Source organism: Pongo pygmaeus, chromosome 5 (genome assembly GCF_028885625.2).
Source record: "Pongo pygmaeus isolate AG05252 chromosome 5, NHGRI_mPonPyg2-v2.0_pri, whole genome shotgun sequence".
Lineage (NCBI taxonomy): Eukaryota > Metazoa > Chordata > Mammalia > Primates > Hominidae > Pongo > Pongo pygmaeus.
This window is the reverse complement of record NC_072378.2, coordinates 132,248,459-132,271,144: the sequence shown is the minus strand read 5'-3', so window position 1 is coordinate 132,271,144 and position 22,686 is coordinate 132,248,459. Positions and strand designations below refer to the sequence as shown.

Sequence of the window (22,686 nt, the reverse complement as noted above, 5' to 3'; positions counted from 1 at the left end):
AGAAATTCCCCACCCCTTCTCCCACCTACCTCACTCTGCAAGCTAGGAGAGCTCACCACCAAGCCCACATCCCACCTTAGGTGAGACTCGCACTGCACATCCCTACCCTTCCCCAGCCACCACACCTTTCCAACCATTAGTGGTAGATGTAACTGGGGGTTTAGGTCTTGAAAGGTTTCACTGTGGCTTCCCACATATTTTGGACTTTTAAAATCATCCACAAGGGAAGAAAAAGTTGAGGGCCAAGTTGCCTTTAATACACATGTGGCTATTAAGTTAACTTGGAATGTTCCTTCTTTAAATAGGAACTCTTAGGCCTCTTCTTTTTGAGGAATGCTTGGAAAGGACATTAAATAACAATGATGAAAATTCTTCCTGAGCTTCAGAGGGCGCCCCCACCCCTTTGCTGGCCATTCACACTATTGACATGCAACTACACTCTGTAACATGTGGCTGGCTTAACGAGGTAATCGTGCACAGATGATATGCTCTATGCTGAAGTTGGAGTGGTTATATTTCTTGGCTATTTTTCAACAGAATGTACTGAAACTTTAAAAATTTGATCAGTTTAAACAGGCTGTTTTCAAATGATAAATCTATAATACATTGTTTCTAAAGCCGATCTTTGCACCAGAGACAGATATGCTTATCTTGAACCCATGCTCTGAAGCATCAACAACTTAAAGGAATCTACTCATTGGTAACACCAATGTCAAATGATGCGGCACTACAGAATACAAAAATGGTATGGCCCTAGAATCACTCTCTTTATATAAAATGGGAACTGGAGTTATTAACAAAAAAGCCACTAAACAACATAGATTCTAAATGAAAGCACAGTGAATTAATTGGGTCTTTAGTGAAGCTAAGTAGTCCTATATTAAGAAATGGAAATATGCTTAGGTTTATTGGCCATATTCAACATCTGCACACACCCAGGGAGAATAAAACCTATTCTTTCCTTGTCCTGACCTCAGTCCCTCAGGCTGCATGCTCCTTGGGTAATAAGAAGTCACAATCACTATTCACAGATGTGTGGGGAGTCACTAAAAATATATTCTTCACTGTCAATCTTAGTTTATATCCAGATACAACGGGGTACACTGCTCTTGTTATGGAATCACATTTCTTATTTTAACAAGACAAACCAAATCCAATCCACATTTGAAGATTATAGGTCTTAATATAAGAAAATGCACTCATTTCTCAAAGACCCTAGTGAAGCTGTGTTTAAATGCTCCTAGGTGAACCCCCTTTGCATCCCAGTGTTCACATCCTGACACCCAGAGCCCCTACCTACCCAACACAGAATCATTTGCTCTGATAGAACAATGGATCCCTTTTTCTGGAAACATTGATGGCCACTCGTCCCTTGTCTTTCCCTATATAAAACTCCTACATATATTAAGAGAAAACTAAGCAAGAGTTTTGGAAATCTGCACCAGGAGACTGCATCCTGAGTCAGACCCCTGTCTTTGTTCTCTTTCTTGTCCCAAAACCGTTACCTCAAGTGACAAATGATCAAATCTCAAATATAGAATTCAGGGTTTTACAGGTAGGCATCTTGAGGATTTCAAATGGTTAAAAGCAACTCAATCCTTTTCTGCTCTTTGGAGAGTTTCAAGAGCCTATAGCCTCTAAAACGGAAATCATTGCTAAGGGTTGCGGGGGGGAGAAACCTTTTCGAATTTTTTAGGAATTCCTGCTGTTTGCCTCTTCAGCTACCTACTTCCTAAAAAGGATGTATGTCAGTGGATAGAACAGGGCAAATTTATTCGAAAAAGAAATAAGAAATAATTGCCAGTGTGTTTTTAAATGATGTGAATCAGGAGTGGTGCGAAGAGGACAGGCGAAAAAAAAAAATTCTATTTGGTGCTGGAAATACTGCGCTTTTTTTTTTCCTTTTTTTTTTTTTTCTGTGAGCTGGAGTGTGCCAGCTTTTTCAGACGGAGGAATGCTGAGTGTCAAGGGGTCAGGATTAATCCGGTGTGAGTTGATGAGGCAGGAAGGTGGGGAGGAATGCGAGGAATGTCCCTGTTTGTGTAGGACTCCATTCAGCTCATTGGCGAGCCGCGGCCGCCCGGAGCGTATAAAAGCCTCGGGCCGCCCGCCCCAGCCTCACACAACAACTCTTCCCCGCTGAGAGGAGGCAGCCAGTGCGACTCCACCCTCCAGCTCGACGGCAGCCGCCCCGGCCGACAGCCCCGAGACGACAGCCCGGCGCGTCCCGGTCCCCACCTCCGACCACCGCCAGCGCTCCACACCCAGCCGCTCCCCGCTCGCCGCCACCGCGCCCTCCGCCCCGCTCGCAGTGCCAACCATGACCGCCGCCAGCGTGGGTCCCGTCCGCGTCGCCTTCGTGCTCCTCCTCGCCCTCTGCAGCCGGGTAAGCGCCGGGAGTACCCGCTGCGGCCGGCGGCTGCCAGGGAGGGACTCGGGGCCGGCCGGGGAGGGCGTGCGCGCTGACCGAGCGCCGCTGACCGCCCCGTCCTCCCCGCAGCCGGCCGTCGGCCAGAACTGCAGCGGGCCGTGCCGGTGCCCGGCCGAGCCGGCGCCGCGCTGCCCGGCGGGCGTGAGCCTCGTGCTGGACGGCTGCGGTTGCTGCCGCGTCTGCGCCAAGCAGCTGGGAGAGCTGTGCACCGAGCGCGACCCCTGCGATCCGCACAAGGGCCTCTTCTGTGACTTCGGCTCCCCGGCCAACCGCAAGATCGGCGTGTGCACCGGTAAGACCCGCAGCCCCCGCCGGTAGGTGTCCGGCCGCCTCCTCCCTCACGCCCACCCGCCCGCTGGAAAAAGAAACCGCTCGGACTGAGTTTCTTTCTCCAGCTGCTGCCAGCCCGCCCCCTGCAGCCCAGATCCCAACTCGCATCCCTGACGCTCTGGATGTGAGAGCGCCCCAATGCCTGATCTCTGCATCCCCCACCCCTCTCTTCCCTTCCTCTTCTCCAGCCAAAGATGGTGCTCCCTGCATCTTCGGTGGTACGGTGTACCGCAACGGAGAGTCCTTCCAGAGCAGCTGCAAGTACCAGTGCACGTGCCTGGACGGGGCGGTGGGCTGCATGCCCCTGTGCAGCATGGACGTTCGTCTGCCCAGCCCTGACTGCCCCTTCCCGAGGAGGGTCAAGCTGCCCGGGAAGTGCTGCGAGGAGTGGGTGTGTGAGGAGCCCAAGGACCAAACCGTGGTTGGGCCTGCCCTCGCGGGTGAGTCGAGTCTTCCTCTAAGTCAGGGTCGTGATTCTCTCCCAGGGAGGGAGTCCTAACTGTGCCAAGCGAACGGGGGAAATATCTTACCAGGCGTTTTACATGGTGTTTGTGTGCTCTGCTCTCGCAGCTTACCGACTGGAAGACACGTTTGGTCCAGACCCAACTATGATTAGAGCCAACTGCCTGGTCCAGACCACAGAGTGGAGCGCCTGTTCCAAGACCTGTGGGATGGGCATCTCCACCCGGGTTACCAATGACAACACCTCCTGCAGGCTAGAGAAGCAGAGCCGCCTGTGCATGGTCAGGCCTTGCGAAGCTGACCTGGAAGAGAACATTAAGGTACATGTTCTGCTCCTATTAACTATTTTTCACAGGCAAAACAGTGGATAGGACCCAACTTAGGGCTGTTGCCACGCTTGTTAGTATAAGCCCGTTATCTCCAAAACTATCTAACCATTGAGCTGTTTTGCTGGAATGAGAGCTTGTGTAATAGCAACCACCAGTTTTCCACTACGAAATCTTCCACAGGGTTAGTTAATTCAAGACATTCCAAGAGAGGCCGTGGCTATTTTTGGACATAGCAAATGAGACTCAAACTTCCTCCCCTCAAAATATAAACAGAAGTCAGACAACAGAAGACTAAAACACAGAGGGTTGAAGAAAGCCACTCCCCTTGTAGAGTCGCTGATTTTTTTTTCCTCTCTCTTTTCCCTTGTCTTCCTTAGAAGGGCAAAAAGTGCATCCGTACCCCCAAAATCTCCAAGCCTATCAAGTTTGAGCTTTCTGGCTGCACCAGCATGAAGACATACCGAGCTAAATTCTGTGGAGTATGTACCGACGGCCGATGCTGCACCCCCCACAGAACCACCACCCTGCCGGTGGAGTTCAAGTGCCCTGACGGCGAGGTCATGAAGAAGAACATGATGTTCATCAAGACCTGTGCCTGCCATTACAACTGTCCCGGGGACAATGACATCTTTGAGTCGCTGTACTACAGGAAGATGTACGGAGACATGGCATGAAGCCGGAGAGTGAGAGACATTAACTCATTAGACTGGAACTTGAACTGATTCACATCTCATTTTTACGTAAAAATGATTTCAGTAGCACAAGTTATTTAAATTTGTTTTTCTAACTGGGGGAAAAGATTCCCACCCAATTCAAAACGTTGTGCCATATCAAACAAATAGTCTATCAACCCCAGACACTGGTTTGAAGAATGTTAAGACTTGACAGTGGAACTACATTAGTACACAGCACCAGAATGTATATTAAGATGTGGCTTTAGGAGCAGTGGGAGGGTACCAGCAGAAAGGTTAGTATCATCAGATAGCATCTTATGCGAGTAATATGCCTGCTATTTGAAGTGTAATTGAGAAGGAAAATTTTAGCGTGCTCACTGACCTGCCTGTAGCCCCAGTGACAGCTAGGATGTGCATTCTCCAGCCATCAGGAGACTGAGTCAAGTTGTTCCTTGAGTCAGAACAGCAGACTCAGCTCTGACATTCTGATTCGAATGACACTGTTCAGGAATCGGAATCCTGTCGATTAGACTGGACAGCTTGTGGCAAGTGAATTTGCCTGTAACAAGCCAGATTTTTTAAAATTTATATTGTAAATATTGTGTGTGTGTGTATATATATATATATATGTACAGTTATCTAAGTTAATTTAAAGTTGTTTGTGCCTTTTTATTTTTGTTCTTAATGCTTTGATATTTCAATGTTAGCCTCAATTTCTGAACACCATAGGTAGAATGTAAAGCTTGCCTGATCATTCAAAGCATGAAATGGATACTTATATGGAAATTCTGCTCAGATAGAATGACAGTCCGTCAAAACAGATTGTTTGCAAAGGCGAGGCATCAGTGTCCTTGGCAGGCTGATTTCTAGGTAGGAAATGTGGTAGCCTCACTTTTAATGAACAAATGGCCTTTATTAAAAACTGAGTGACTCTATATAGCTGATCAGTTTTTTCACCTGGAAGCATTTGTTTCTGCTTTGATATGACTGTTTTTCGGACAGTTTATTTGTTGAGAGTGTGACCAAAAGTTACATGTTTGCACCTTTCTAGTTGAAAATAAAGTGTATATTTTTTCTATAAAGGGCTTGGTTATTCATTTATCCTTCTAAACATTTCTGAGTTTTCTTGAGCATAAATAGGAAGTTCTTATTAATCGTAAGATAATTCACCAATAATTTTCTAAAGATCTTTTATTATTCTATATATTAATAAATTGATTATTCCATAGAATTTTTATGTAAACATACTTCACACTGAATCAAGTATCACAGACTTGCAGGCATACACACCACATTGACTACACAGCCGTTTTTTTTGGTTATCTTCACAGAACTTTATAGATACTTTAAATTCAATTCTCTCTAGATTACTTCAGTCTCCATTAACCCTGTTGTATTACACTTCGTCCTTTTGGCATTTCTACCTCTCTGGCCATTATAGGTTAATTCCCAACCCTTCACATCACAAACTAGTCTACTTGCCTTGCACGTGGAAAATGTTTAAATTTTCAAAAAATTTTATGCTCTAGGTCTGCTTCTGAACTTCATTACCTTACTGTTAAATCTGAAAATTATGAAATGAAATCCTCATTTAAATGGAGCTATTTCATAAGTCTTGTTTTGTATAATGCTGTTTTTGGTTGCCATGATAACCAATGACAAATAGATGGCATAAATAGAAAAGGGAGGATGAGCAAATCTTCCATTCATTAACATTAATAGAAATTTGTTTTGAAAGTAATTCCTCCATTTGCCCAAGTCTTTGGCTTTATCAGACTTCCAGATTAATGGATCCTACCTTACCAAGTGGTTTATACATGAGAAAATGGAATTGTTCAAGAAGCCTCATGTGGAAACAATATTGTACCTACCCAGGTAGGTTTTTACTCTACTAAAAAGTGAACCAAAGTGAATGGTAAACAAGAAATACACCAAAGGCAACTAGAGTCTTCTCCACATGAGGATAGCTGAGGATTCTAGGGGAAAAAAAAATGGCAGACAGACTAACCTTTCCCAAGGTAATTAGCAACGTTGTAGTGCCAGTGTAATTTGGACAGACAAAAATACACCTGAAAATAAAGACTAGCTCTACAAACAACTGTTCACACCACAAACCAAAGGGAAAACTTCCCATGTTCAGAATGTGAAAATTTATGGTCAAAACACTGGGCTTTAAGGATACACCCACATCTGTATATAGCAGTGCTGCTAGGAGCAGCTCCCCACCTCCCCAAATAAATGCGCATGTACACATACACATAGGCACGCACACAGAGTACACTGTTAGTTCACACGTCCTTTCTGTCAATTAATTCCTAACTGCAAAGATGAAGGGCCATGCATGATAAACGAGCCTGACTGTACTGAATTAGAGCATTCTGGAAATATAGAAGTAGCAGGAAAAGCATAGATTTCACATTTTCCAAATACCCACATAAAAAAAAAAAAAGAGTCACTAGATTGCAAAACAAAAATCCCACAGGCAATATTTATATGAAAATTAGATGGCAATGCACACTTTCATCCCCCAAATATCAGAGGTAGGGGGTGCCAAATCATCAACCACCGTAAGATCTGCACCGTGTCAGCATGTGGGTAAGAAAAGCAGAGAAACAACAAGGTATCTGATGCTTCTGAGAACACTAGAGGTCTCAAACAGTCAGCAGGTAGTCACTAGATACATAGAAGGCCAGGCTGAGAGCAGCTGTTGAACCTAGTAGGGGTTTGGCCTAGCACTCCAACAAAGCTTACAAGCCAGGGTTCCATCCCAGGAGAAGACCCTCACACTCTTGAAAGTGGAATCTAAATTGAGCAGGTCACCAGACAGATGTTTCTCAAAAGAAGACACACAAATGGCCAACAAGTATATGAAAAATTGCTTAACATTACTAACCATCGGGGAAATGCAAATCAAAACCACAATGAGCTATCACTTCATACCTGTTAAAATGGCTCCTATCAAAAAAACAAAAGATAACAAAATTGTCAGCAAGGATGTGGAGGAAAAAAATCCCTTGTGCATTGTTGGTGGGAATGTAAATTAGTACGGCCGTTATGAAAAACAGAAAGTTCCATAAAAAATTAAGAATACAATTACTATATGATCTAGCAATCCCACCACTGGGTATACACGCAATGAAAAAGAAGTCAATATGTTGAAAAGATATCTGCACCTCCATGTTCATTGCAGCACTATCCACAATAGCTAAGTTACAGAATCAACCTAAGTGTCCACCAAGAGATGGATAGATAAAGTAGATAAGGTATATATACACAATGGAGTACTATTCATTAAAAAAGAAGGGAATCCTGTCATTTGTGACAACATGGATGAACCCAGAGTACATTACGTTAAGTGAAATAAGCCAGGTTACAGAAAGAGAAATATAGCACTGTCTCACTCATATGTGGAATCTAAAAGGTTGACCTCATAGAAGTAGAGAGTAGAATGATGGCTACTAGGGGATTGGGGTTAGGGAGGAAAGTTGAGGAGATGTTAGTCAAAAAATATAAAATTTCAATTAGGCAATAAGAATAAGTTCAAGAGATCTATTTTACAATGTGATAACTCTAGTTAATGATACATTCTATTCTTGAAAAATGCTAAGAGAATGGTCGTAAAGTGTTCTTAGCACAAAAACGCTAACTATATGAGGTAATGCATATGTTAATTAGCTAGATTTAGTCATGCCACAATGTATATATACTTCAAAACATCATGTTTTACATGGTAAATTATGACTTTATCTGTCAATATAAAATAAAACAAAATAAAAATTGAGTGGGTCAGGGACAACAGAGACATTAAAGGATTTGGATTAAAATGAGGAGGGAAAAAGAGGTTCAAAATCTCAGAAGGTAAACTGCAATATTTTTAATGCTGCATGAAAACAATAAAAGAGGGAGGTCTGTGAATTTAGAAAATTAAAGCAAACCTCCTTCTTGAGCAAACTTTAGTAAAACTAATTTTATATAAATTAAGAAAACAAAATTATTGAAGCCAAATCCCTACAAAGTCACTATATTAAAAAAAGAAAATAATAGAATAAGTTTTCTGCAGATAATAAAAAATGTGAGAAATACATATCTACAAAACATAGCAAAATTATAACGTACTATTTCAAAAGCTTAAGAAAATGCTGTTGGACATAAATGATATTAATAGTAAGGAAATGACTAATGACATAAAATAGCAACATAAATCAGAATTAGCAAAACTTAAAAATATAGTCTCAGAAATCAACAGAGATTTAGAAATAAAGGAACTGTATCAAACTAGAAGGAGCATAAGAGTGAATAAACTGTAACAGATAAGAAAAAATGTTTAAAAGAATAAATAAAAATGTTTCAATAAAAAGTAATAAATATTGTGGATAGGCAAAGAAAATCCAATATGTGGAGGGTAGAAATTCTTAAAGAAGAAAAAAGAAATCCTAAAAGCTGTAAGTCAAAAAAAAAACTTCACTAGAATAAAAAAGTATTTGAAAGCACATGTTAAAAGGGTGTGCCATGTGCCTAAACAAATCAACCAACACCAAAACACATTCTAGTAAAACTGCTGGAGTTTAAAGAAAAGGGAAAAGCTATTTGAACATGAAGACAAAAAGGACATGAGCCTTATAAATAAAAAGAAAATTAGCTCATCGTTAGATTTTTTTTACAGTAATACTTTATGACAGAAAAAAATGGAATAACTTATTTAAGATACTTAAGGAAAGAAAATCAGAGTCAAGAAACTTTTATCCTCTAAAACTGACTTTCAAGAATGACTTGATTCTTGAAATCAAACCTGGAATGACTAGGTTCATCCATGTTGTCATAAATGACAGGATTCCCTTCTTTTTTAATTAATAGTACTCCATTGTGTATATACACCTCATCTTCTTTACCTATCCATCTGTTGATGGACAGTTAGGTTGATTCTGTAACTTAGCTATCGTGAATAGTGCTGCAATGAACATGAAGGACACAGACAAACTGTTAAAAACATACAAGAACTCAGGGCATATTTTTCTTGTGAGCCCTTGCTGAGGAACCTACGAGCAAACAAGCTCAAACAACACAAATGTCTGAGAGATACTAACCTAAGGACTGTAGTAAGAACTGAATATAGCTCACCTTTAGAACTGACTGAATGAATGTTAAAAAGGAGAAAGTACCATATACAGTGCAAAAAGTAGAACATTTCTGCATGTTTATTTGCATATATTTATTGGCATATATATTTATTTGCATATATATTAGATAATAAGGAAGTTAACAAATGTCATTAAGATCAAATCAAAAAGATTAGGGAAACAAATTGAAGCCAGGCACAAAAGCATACAGAGCAGGGATATCTGCTCTGACACCATAGAGTACAACCATACAAAGTGGAAGAGAGAATGGAGATAGCATATGCCTTCCCCGCCAAAAACAATTGAACTGCTTTTAGTGATAGTGGTGGTATTAATATTGTTATTCTGGGAATGTTAGGTGTGGAATGTGTAAGAAAGCAAATTAGCCATTATGCACATTCTAACTCTATCCCCAGCATTCATGAGTACTGAAATTCTCAGTGAGAAAGTCAGAAATTAGAGATATAATGGAAAACTGCTAAGGAAAGTTCTGTAGTCCAGAATTTGAACTGGAAATATAAGCATAAATTCATGAGGTATTTCCTCTTTTAAAACACACACACACACACAATTTTTTCCCCCTACATCTGCCTACAGAAGAGGCTTAGTTAGAATGACAACTCAAGACCAGTGAGTATCATTAGGCCCAGATTTTACACTTGAAATATTACTTTCCACTAAAGACATTAGGACTTCTTGGAGAATGAGTGATTCCAAGTCTGGGGCAAGAAATGTGTAAGATAAATTCATTTATATTTAGAACATCTTTTCACATTAGATAATAAGTTAACAGATGCCATTAAGATCATATAAAAAAAAACTCTGGAGACAAACTGAAGAGATTCCTACTAAAGATGACACAATTGAGTTTTAATAAGAATGAGAAAGGCAGTACATTAGGCCTATTGACTATGCTTACATTCATTAATTTATAATGGTCGTTAAAGAAGAACAACTGGCCAGGTGTGGTGGCTCACACCTGTAATCCCAGCACTTTGGGAGGCCGAGGTGGGTGGATCGCCTGATGTCAGGATTTCGAGACCAGCCTGGCCAACATGGCAAAACCCCGTCTCTACTAAAAATACAAAAATTAGCCAGGCGTGGTGGTACGCGCCTGTAGTCCCAGCTACTCAGGAGACTGAGGCACAAGAATCGCTTAAACCCAGGAGGCAGAGGTTGCAGTGAGCCAAGATCATGCCACTGCACTCCAGCCTGGGGGGACAGAGAAAGACTCCATCTCAAAAATAATAATAACAATGAATAAAAAATTTAAAAAAAAGAACTAATTGGTAACTTTCTGGGAGTGATAAGGAACTAATTCAGTATACACAAAATATAATTTTTTCTGATGACTTCAGTATCATTTTGTGTGTGTGTGTATTACACATCTCTCAGTGCCTCAGAAAAGACGGGCTGAATCTTTACCAACCCCCAACATCACCCAAAGATGGCTTTTTTAAAAAAAATAAATCTTTTAGTCAATAGTGCTCATCCATGATGGTTAGTTTAAAGTAATTTTCTATTTCTTTTAATAATTTTTAGACTTTTTCAAATTTTTTGAAATGAACATACATTATAAGAAAGATTTTTTAAAAAAACAAATATTCCATCTCATTAAAGAAACAGCAAGGAATATGTCAAAAAGTGTTCAAGTATTTTATGATTTTCATTTAGACGAAATACACAATACATAAATAAGTAAATAGCTATTCAAACCACGATATCTTAATTAGCCATGTGCCTAGGAGTACGTGCAACACACATCGAATCTCTAGGGAATGCACATATTCATTGTATATTCAGTGTTGTCTTTTACTCTATTTCTCTATACCATAAATAAAATGGTGAATGATTTTCCTCTGTATAACTATTCCTTACCTCATGAATCATACTAATTATATATAGACTGTTTCTATGACTAAGGACAAAATAAACAAAGTAAAATATATTCTTAAAATACTGTCAGATTCTAAACCTAAATATAGGATTCAAAGCAATAGACATGTAGACCCATCTTCTATATTACATGTTTAAAAGATAGTCAAAGAAGAGTTAGTAAGAAATGAGGAGCACCATTGATTAATTAGAATTTGCATCGCAAGAATATAAAACTTTTACATTAGGTCAACAAATTCTAACACAATTTTTGTCAGCAAGTTAACATGTTTAATTTAGATAACTACAATAACTTTTAGTCTTTGGTATATATTCAAGAGAAGTGAGCAAAAGACATACAAAATTCTCAAAGCAGTTTCATCCATCCAAAAACTGAAAGTAAAAATCTGAATTCTGTAAACAGAAAAATTGATAGAGTATAGAATATTTATATAATGGAACAATATACATCAATTAAAAAGTGCATTTCCCCAAAACATGTTTCTTTGCCATATTTTGAAATGGCCCTGCAAAGTTGTTCTTTGTGAGGGAAAATTTGCACCTCTAAAGAATCTCTATTAATATAGCTAGATCTTTTTCTTCCAGACTCTCCCAATCATAAAGAGATGAACTAAGATCTGAATAGGAAACATTTGTCATTTCTTGCCTCTACGGGCAGCCACTATAAGACTTCAAAAGAACTTGGGTTTCCACAATGTTTATCTTGACCCGAACATTCCCTTTCTATCTATCCCAGGCCTTTTTTCTTTTCTTTTCTTTTCTTTTTTTTTTTTTTTTTTTGATACAAAGTCTCTCTGTCACCCAGGCTGGAGTGCAGTGGCGCGATCTCGACTCACTGCAACCTCTGCCTCCCAGGTTCAAGTGATTCTCCTGCCTCAGCCTCCCGAGTAGCTGGGATTACAGGCATGCACTACCACATTAGGCTGATTTTTTGTATTTTTAGTAGAGATGGGGTTTCACCATGTTGCCCAGGCTGGTCTTGAACTTCTGAGCTCAGGTGATCCGCCCGCCTCGGCCTCCCAAAGTGCTGGGATTATAGGCGTGAGCCACCGCGCCCAGCCTCTATCCCAAGTCTTGAGACAAACTCAACCAATTGTCAACCAGAAAATGTTTAAATTCACCTATAACCTGGAAGCCTCCCCTTCCCCCCACCACCTGCCCCACATCTGGACCAAACCAATGTATTTCTTAAATGGATTTGATTGATGTCTCATGCTTCTCTAAAACGTATAAAACCAAGCTGCACCCAGACCACCTTGGGCACATGTTCTCAGGACCTTCTGAGGGCTGTGTCATGGGCCATGGTCACTCATATTTGGCTCAGAATAAATCTCTTATATATAAAAAAGAAAAGCACTATTATGGTGAGTGAAAGAAGTCAGGCACAAAAGCGTACACACTGCATAATGTCATCTATATGAGATTGAAGTGATAAAGGCAGGGTAGTTGTTACTTTGGAGGTGGGGGCATGAGAGAACTTGGCACACATTGTTAAATCTATATTATATTTCAATTAAAAATCTTAAAAATTAAATATATTCGAGCACTTTTTTTTTTTTTTTACTTTAAGTTCTGGGATACATGTGCAGAATGTGCAGATTTGTTACATAGGTATACATGTGCTATGGTGGTTTGCTGCACCTATCAACCCGTCATCTAGATTTTAACTCTGCATACATCAGGTATTTGTCCTAATGTTTTCCCTTTCCTTGGCCTTCACCCCACAACAGGCCCCCATGTGTGATGTTCCCCTCCCTGTGTCCATGTGTTCTCATTATTCAACTCCCACTTATAAGTGAGAACATGCGGTGTTCGGTTTTCTGTTCCTGGGTTAGTTTGCTGAGAATGATGGCTTTCAGCTTCATCCATGTCTCTCCAAAGGACATGAACTCATTCTTTTTTATGGATGCATAGTATTCCATGATGTATATGTGCCACATTTTCTTTAGCACTTTTTAAAAAGAATTTTGCCAAAACATTAAAAGTGATTAACTAGGAGTTACCTTTTTCCATCTTTATTATATTCCATACTCATTTACAAAGAGTAGTTATTCCTTGTAATTAGAAAAAAAAACCTTATTTTTAAATATTTAAGATGAGTTCCTGAAAAATAACACATAATGTTCATAACAAGTTTCATTGCATAATTAAATTTCTACAGCATCATATAAATGTGAGATTGGAAGGACTATTTAATGAGGATAGAAACTCAAAGATAGAAGTACCTATAAGAAGAAATTCCCTCAAAGTGTACAAATGTCTTAGGGAGTCACTGAATTTCCCTTTTAACATCCAATGTGTACTCATGTCAATTTTTATTTAAATCTCAGAGGATGGCTTGCTGTCTTTCAACATGCACACTTTTATTAACTTATCAGCAGGCTTATTCATTAAGTCATAGTTCCAAAATAAAACTAATGAATAGAAACTGTTGAAACTATATATATAATATATAATGATGTTGATTGGGTCCCGTTTTATATATATATATATATATATATATATATATATATATATAGTTCTATATATATAGTTCTATATATATAGTTCTATATATGTAGTTCTATATAGTTCTATATGTATAGTTCTATATAGTTCTATATACAGTTATATATAGTTCTATATATAGTTCTATAGTTATATATATTATAATTATTATATATAATTTTATATATAATATGTATATATACATAACGGGACTCAATCAACATCATTTAACTATAGGGCATGACAAGATTTTAAGGTTTCTGGAGTCCCATGAGGAAAACAACATCTCACTATGTATGTTCCACTTCAGCAATAAAGGTTATCAACACATTACATCATGTGTGTGTGCACTACAGCAGGATACTGACAGGCAAATAAATAGAAAATACCACTTTTATGGTATTTTCTTTTATGGTATTTATGTTTTATGAAAAACAAAAATTGCTCTTATTTACTCTGCCTTTACCTAGTTAAAAGAAAAATACAAAAACTAATAAAACCAAAAACTGGAGACACTAGTTCATGAAATATACTGGAACAGGGCAGGAGAAGCCAAAAGAAGGGAAGAGATAACACTTTCAGTCATTTTTACTCACATGTAAATAAATATTTTAAAGCAAATTCAGCTTTTTTTTTAAGTTACTCTGCATAGACTCACTTTCATATAAGAAACTAGGTTTGATGAATGTCACTTAGGGCATGTAGGTCCCTCCCCTGCAAAAGCTGGGCTATAAATAAATACTGTAGTAATTACATTTTTAGTCCGAGATACAATAAAGATAAAGAGAATGATAATAATAAGTCCCATGAATCTAACTGATTGAGGACCATTTTGTATTCATTGTCTTGTATTTTCAAATAACCTGCAGTTTATCATCATCTTTATAAAAACAATACACAAAAACATGTAAAGTGTTCCAATATAACTGCTCCTGTGCTCCATGAAAAAGTTGGAATTTAGAAAATACAGACGTGTAACACAAACCATATGTAATCCAAGAGTCAAAAAAGCAATTTGAATCAGGAAATTTTGATCAACATTTTGAACTTAAAAATCTTCATTGTTAACTGTTCTCCATTTTTCAATCCAAATATATACTTGGGATGGAAGCCCTTTAAAACAGAAACACTTAGCATTAAAAATGAAAAGATAAACTGCCATTCTTATAGTCTTTTTAAAAATGTTCTTTTATGTCTTTCCAGAGGGATTTATTTTTAAATGAGAATAGGCCCAACTCCTTATTTTTCTTCCCAATCTGAATTCCTCCCTAGCTAAATTCTTTCTGATCTGTGTCATCCTTGTTCAGTATTTGTTATACCCTCTCTAGGGAGGTATCATCAAATTCTAAAAATGACATTAAATCCAAGGGCTTAGGAAATATTTTCTACAACATAAGACTGGTTTGTATGTGGGTTTTTTTTGCATTTTATTTATTTGTTTGTTTTTAACCTTTAACCGTAATTTGGGCTGATGACTCCCAGTGTGAAGATTATTTTATGTCACTCATAATTTTAAACTCAGGATTATTAGGCAAGCTTGCATATTTATGCTAAGGAGTCCTGGGAGGTCTGGGCTATTTTCCAGGACTCTGTTTACATAGATGCCTCAATATCAATATCTGGATGTGGTTAGAGAAAGGAGGCATGTGGAGCATTAGCCAATGCCATGCTTCCCTTGCTTTTGCTATTTGGGGGAAGAAGTTATGTGCTTTCTAGTGTGACCTTTGGAAGACAACTAATAGGGAGGACAGGAGCTCTGCCTGAGCACTGGGAATGTACTTTCCTGTGTTTGGCCTCGGTGAACAGCAAAAGAAAGTCGGAAAGACAACTAGGAATGGGACCCTGGATGATATGACACATACTCGTAGTTCACTCATAACATTTCTTGTTGGCTTTCATCCTTTTTAGTTTGAGTCTGTCAATTTTCTATCTGTGGTATTAGTCTTTCTGTTGTACTGTCCCTAACATGGTAGTTTAGTGACCACCCATATGCAGAAGCTGCTCAGCTAACCGGATTACATAGAGGACCCCCTTGATGAGAAAACACTCACCAATATTTCAAACCTGAAGCCCACAATGCCTGTCAATGGGACTCTTTTACCGGAGGTATGAATAGTAGCCAATGGAGATAATAAAGGACTTTGAAAAAACAGTGTGGCATTCTAACTGATCCCCAGGGCTTCGTAAGGAGCCTATTGAGACCTGGCTTGGGGGTGCTGCTGGAAATCAAATGCTCCCTCTAGCTATTGAAGAAATCCAGACATTTTGTAGAGAAGACGTTTGGGATTGAGGTCCTTTAAAGTTGAACATTTTAGGATTCACTGAATAAGATTCTAGGGGAATGGAAGTCATTAATCACTTGGAGCAGCATTCACCAGCAGGAAGATCTGCAGGGAGGTGCTGCTGGTGGTAAGGACCCAGGCCAATAGGAGTGGCTGCTAGAAGCTGCTGCTATGGAAACCCATGCTAATTACTGTTGGAAGGAGCAACCAGTGGAACCTGCCATGGCCAGGAGCAACAGCCAAGAGGCTCTACTGGGAGATGTTTGAAAGCACCATTGGGTGTATCTAAAAGAGCTCGGTCAGGGGATCATCTGCTTGAAGAATCTTTAGGGTGGAGGGTGTTGTTTTGGTTCTGTTGAAACATGCTTAGGTGAATCATCTTAGATTTTGGAGAAAAATAAAAAGACTATTGGTCTTATTACCCTCCACACTAAGACAGCATCATAATTTCCCTCAAAACCAGCTTCTATGTGTGATTCTGCATTTCTATGACCTGCAGTACTAATCTACTTGTTACCCAGATAGAAACACCCCATTGTCAATGAATCCTCCATTTCCCTTTTTCAGTTTTAATAAAAATTAGATTTTATTTCATTACAAATCTATCTTGAGGAAAATATAAATTATAAAGGATCATGGACATTCTTTCAATAAAGGCAATTAACTGATTAATTCAAACACCTGTGGTATTGGGTTGCCATTAGTAGTACCAGTAGTCAAATTTTTTAAAAGCCAGATTAAAATAGAGATTTTATTCAAAAAGGCCACAGTTGGCCCTTGAAGAACATGGGTTTGAACTGCACAAATCCACCTATACATGAATTTTTTTCAATAATAGTTACGCCAAGCGACAGCAAGACCAACCTCTACTCTTTTCTCTTCTCCTCAGCCTGCCCATTATGAAGACAATGAGGATGAAGAACTTCATGATGATCTACTCCCATTTAATAAGTAATAAATATATTTTCTCTTCCCATATAATGTTCTTAATAGCATTTTTTCATTTTATTTTCTCTTACTATAAGAATTCAGTGTCAAATATATATAACACACAAAATATGTGTTAATCTATTGTTTGCGTTATTGGTAAAGCTTCCAGTCAACAGTCGGCTAGTAGTAGTTAAGTTTATGGTGAGTCGAAAATTTTATGTGAATTTTTAACTGCACAAGGGGTCAGCATCCCTAACCCCTGTGTTTTTCAAGGATCGACTGCATTGCAATATGGGGAAGGGAACTTTGAAATAGGGAGAATACTCTGTTGCAGAAGTGGCAAAGTCTAAAGGTCGAACAGAAAAAGACCTTTCTTTTATAAGGAGAAGTAAATAGGGCTAGCAGGAAGTTTGTGAGAGAGTGGGGCAAGCAAATGGAGGTAGGCAGATGGCATGAGAGTGGCTTTGACAGTAAATTTTTATTCTCTTTGGTCACCGGATTCTTGGAGTGAGCCATTGAGAAGATATTCTGTAGCTTAGCACTTGCTTAAAAGCTTGGGAATAAGATAAAGTTCTGGGGCCTGTAGGAAGAAGCCTGACTAACACTTGGTCAAGCCAAGTCAATGGGTAAGTAATGAGCAATGGTGAGGGCTTGGGCATAGCACAACTCACGGTTTTAATGCATGTATAGATATACACAGACATAAATATAGAATGGGTTTATATATGCACGTAGCTGTATGTGTATCTTCTGTCAACTGAGTTGTGATCAATCCTAGGTGATGTGACACCCCAGAGCAATTAACATACGTAGAACCCAAATTTTAATAATGTCCAATAAAAGGAACTAGGGCTTTTTGGAAAAATGGCTGGTTTCATGGCTCAGGCAGAGAAAATACAAGATAAACCTGCAAAAACTTGTGGCACCAGCAAGTAAGAAATTGCTGAAAAAATGTTAGTTTCATACTGAAAAGACAACTTGAAGGAGCTCCCAATAATTAAACCTGAGACAATTTGAGCAAAAAAAAATAATAGTAATGAGTCATAAATATCAGAATAACTCCATTTCTTTTTCACCAACACTCAAATATTTGAACTTCAATTTAGAGATTCATTTATATAAAAAGTGGTCCCAGATACAGTCATGGGCCCCCTGTCCCTCCACCCACACATGTTTTGGGGAGTTTTATCTCCCAAAATATTGGAGAAAAATTTACTTGCTCTTCCAGCAGTGGGAGGAAAAAAGTAACCATTTTGAAATACATCTGAGTACTCTTCTTAGCAGGGCCCACCCTCAGGAGAAAGCATTTTACTAGAGCTTAACCTATGGGTGTTTTGTCAGAGTCTAACCATTTAACGTGGGTTTCTTACAGACAATAATTAGTTGGGTCTTGATTTTCTGTTTCTTTGTTTTTCTTTGAGACAGGTTCTCCCTATGTTGCACAGGCTGGTCATGAACTCCTAGGCTCAATATCCTCCGAGCAAAGTCTCCCAGGTAGCTGGGGTTACACAAGTGCACCACCACGGCTGGTGTGTTTTTAATCTACTCTGACAAGCTCTGTCTTTTAATTGGCATATTTAGACCACTGACATCTAAAGTGATTATTGATATAGTTGACTTAATATCTACCATATTTGTTACTGTTTTCTATGTGTTGCCCTTGTTCTTTGTTTCTTCTTGCGTTCCACAGGGCTTTTGTATTTTGTGGCATTAACTGAGCGTTTTATATGATTCCATTTTCTCTCCTTTCTTAGCATATCAATTCTACTTTTTTAAAAACTTTTTTTTTAACCTTGCCCTAGAATTTGCAATATACATTTACAACAAACCCAGGTTCACTTTCTTTTTTTTTTTTTTCTTGAGACAGAATCTCGCTCTGTCACCCAGGCTGGAGTGCAGTGGTGCAATCTCGGCTCACTGCAACCTCCGCCTCCCAGATTCAATCAATTTTCCTGCCTCAGCCTCCTGAGTAGCTGGGACTACAGGCACCTGCCACCACAGCCTGCTAATTTTTGTATTTTTAGTAGAGACAGGGTTTCACCATATTGGCCAGGCTGGTCTCGAGCTCCTGACCTTGTGATCCACTCACCTTGGCCTCCCAAAGCGCTGGGATTACAGGCTTGAGCCACTGCACCCGGCCCAGCCAGGTTCACTTTCATATAACACTATACAGCTTCATGGATAGTACAAGTACTTTGCAACAACAAGTAATCCGAATTCCTCCCTCCTGTCCCTTGTATCATTGTTGTCATTCATTTCACTTATACATAAGTATGCATATATATATATGTATGTATACACACAGAGATATACATAAATGTACATAACTGCTCTAAAATATAGGGTTTATTAGTTAAAAAGTAGTCTCAGGCTGTAGTACCAACAAAGCAACTGGTGGGAGGAAATGCAAACCATCTCTGGAGGAACACACCCTCATCTCATATCCCACCTCCTTCCTCTTGTACATCTAGTTCCTGAGGGTTGAAGGGAGCTCCTGGAGGCATGCAGAAGCAGGTTTCTCTTACATATCTGGTCACATGTAACTGGGAAGGAAAGCATCCCTGGTTTCACTTGGGCTGATGCGGCTGCTGCTAAATGGCTCCTACCAATGGGACTGTGAAAATGTTGGGCCTAGTTTCCTTGGGTTGGTGATCAACTTTCTTCCTGCCTCTTCAATAATTGGGAAACCCTTCCCAGAGGGACAGTCATGCCTCTCTTTAGCCCCACAATCTATCCAGACAGCCAAGTGTGGCTTCCTAAGGGGGGCTGATCACTGGCTAGTCCTATCACTCCTGCCCTTCTTCTAACCCCTCATATGCTTCAGCTAGCAGTGGATACCGAAGTCTTCTTTCCTTTTTTCTCAGAGAGCTTCCTAAAAGTGAGACTGAGTTGGGCTTTGCCCATCTTATTCCCAGGCATGAGGTCCCTTCTTGCCCTGATGGTGGAAGTTACCACTGCAGGCCATCCTATCTTCAGAAATGTCTAGACAAGAAGCAATCGCCAATCTCTATTCACATATTCACATAACTCCAAACTCAGAAAATCTAAATCATCTCCAACTTTCCATCTGCATAATTCTCATTACAGGCTTCACTATTTTTGACGGCAATGTGTGTATAAGTTGGCTCATTAGTTTTCCTGTTCCACCCTCATTCTCCTTCTTAATTACTGATGCCAGATTAATATCTCTGGTCACATAAGTTTGTTGCTCAAAAAAAAAAAAAAATTAAATGGCTTCTTAACTATTATCAAGATAAATACTCACTTTTCTGTATGGTATCGAAGATTTTCTGCAAAATAGCCTCGAAGGAACTACAAGAATCTCAAATTACTCTTGGACATACCTTTTATGCAAAAACCAAACTGGACTTACTCATATTTCCTAGTTTCCACATGTAACTTCACTTAATCTAGTCTCTCTGCCTGAAAAATTCTTCCCTTGATCTTTTCATAATGTATGTGTGTATATGTATATATATAAGCACATATATATTTATATCTAAGTCAACTTCACTCATCATTTAAAGCCCTTTCCAGAAGTCACTTCCATGATTTTTGAATACTACCCTGAATCCTATAACCTCCTAGCAGCCCTCTTCCCTTTAAGATTCCCTAACAAATACTGTTCATAACTTTAATTTATCATTTATATCATCAGTTTTGCCCATATTCTAGTTTTTTGCTGTCCATAGTAGCCAATAGGCAAATGTGGCTATTACATTTAAATGAATTAAAATTAAGTACAGTGTAAAAGTCAGCCTCTCTGTCACAGTAGCAATATTTCAAACACTCAGTAGTGACATGTGGCTAGTGGCTTCCATACTAGACAGCACAGATATAGAACCTTCCTATCATCACCAAAAGTGACATTTGAAAGCTCCAGTTAAAAAGGAGAGAGTGTTCAGAGATGAGGTTGGGAGGGTTGAGGAAGTCTAGTTCATAGGGACCTTGTAAACTCTGCTGAGGTTTAGTTTTAAACATAAGGAAGCTGTGTGTGGTGGCACACGCCTGTAATCCCAGCACTTTGGGAGGCCGAGAAGGGCGGATCACCTGAGCTCAGGAGTTCAAGACCAGCCTGGCTGACATGGTAAAACCCCCTCTCTACTAAAAATACAAAAATTAGCCAGGTGTGGAGATGCATGCCTGTAGTCCCAGCTACTAGGTAGGCTGAGGCAGGAGAACCGCTTGAACCTGGGAGGCAGAGGTTGCAGTGAGCCAAAATCATGCCACTGCACTCCAGTCTGGGTGACAGAGGAAGACTCCATCTCAATAAATAAATAAATAACATAATGAGAGGTCACGGGAGGATTTAGATGTTAGAAAGATCATTCTGGCTGCTGAATTGAGAAAGGACAGTAGAGGAGCAAGAGGGAGGAGGGAGACTGGGGAGGCTACTGGAGAAGTCCAGGAGAGGCGCATGGTGACCCGGATGGGAGGCGTGTTGGTGGAGGTAGACGGAGTGGTCAGATTCAGCGCATATTCTGCATATGGGACTTGCTGATAGGTTGGCTGAGGGATATTAACAGGAAAAAAAGTATATCACCCCAGCTTTTTGCCTAAATGAATGGATAAACTGTGGTGCTGTTATCTGGCACTGGAAAGACTAGGGAAGAAGTAGATTAATTTTTTTTGAGGAGAGAGGTTTTATATGTTAGCATGTGAAAGTGTTATATCTAGAAGCAAGTTATTTGATTCTGGGGCTGCTACTGTCTATAGGCTTCCTACCATGAAGTCTGTCACCTTTCCTCCTGGATCCCAAGCATTTGCAAAGGCCACCACCTTGACACTCAGTAGACCATTTTAATTTGAGGTCAGGCGAACTTTGGAAGAAAAAGAGCCTCCTAAAGTCATCGGTTATGACTCTTATTACAAAGAGAGAGAAAAGCTAAAGACCCAGAGAAGCAGGAATATCTATATTATTCTATGCATGTGGTAGACATCTGTTGCTTGTTTTTACAGCCTGGCTTCCATTCTGATAACTGTACTCAATCTCTCTCTAGTGCAGGGGTTGGCAAACTATGGCCTGTCATCTGAATCTGGCCTGCTCTCTGATTTTGTAAATAAAGTTTTCTTGGTACACAGTCATGCCCTTTTTTTTAAAAAAAAAAGTAGTATCCATGGCTGCTTTTGAGCTACAGTGGCAGAATTGAGTGACAGATTGTATGGCCCACAAAGGCTAAAAATATTTACTATGGGGCCCTTTTCAGGAAAAAAATTGCTGATCTTTGCTCTGGTGGAACGAACCATTATTCCCCAAGTTTCAGCCCATGTGCTTTGGGTAAAGCTGACCCCACTCATGGCCTCTAAGGCTTACCTGGGCTAAATCAATCTGCACATTCACTCCCACTGTCATGAGTGATGCATTCAGAGGTAAGTGTTAGCCTCTGCTTGTCTAAACCATGAAAGCTCAAGAGTTTTGTTGGGACTTCTGTGACAAAGATTGTAGCTTTTTGTGCTGGTTCTGAGTCCAGAAAAATCTAGCTCTGGAAGTGCCAATAGCCACCTTGGAACAGCTTATCTGAGGCTGAAGGTAACACAAAGGAGAAAGAAGAGTTATGCAGAGATACAGAAAGTACTAAATCCTGGTGATACGTCTTCAGCTTCTTTATCCTTCTCTGTCACAGTAGCAATATTTCAAGTACTCAGTAGTGACATGTGGCTAGTGGCTTCCATACTAGACAGCACAAATATAGAACATTTCCAACACCAAAAGTGAGATTTGAAAGCACTGTTCTGGTTGTTTATTTT

General features: G+C 39.6%; 1 protein-coding gene across 1 annotated transcript; it reads left to right on the top strand.

Annotated features, from left to right (window-relative positions):
* Positions 1-2,061: 2,061 nt before the first annotated feature.
* Positions 2,062-5,308, top strand: CCN2 (cellular communication network factor 2). Its single transcript, XM_054492937.2, has 5 exons — positions 2,062-2,386; positions 2,501-2,723; positions 2,950-3,201; positions 3,332-3,543; positions 3,930-5,308. The coding sequence occupies exons 1-5, from the start codon at positions 2,321-2,323 to the stop codon at positions 4,224-4,226; spliced, it is 1,050 nt and encodes a 349-aa protein (XP_054348912.1). The 5' UTR covers positions 2,062-2,320; the 3' UTR covers positions 4,227-5,308.
* Positions 5,309-22,686: the final 17,378 nt, after the last annotated feature.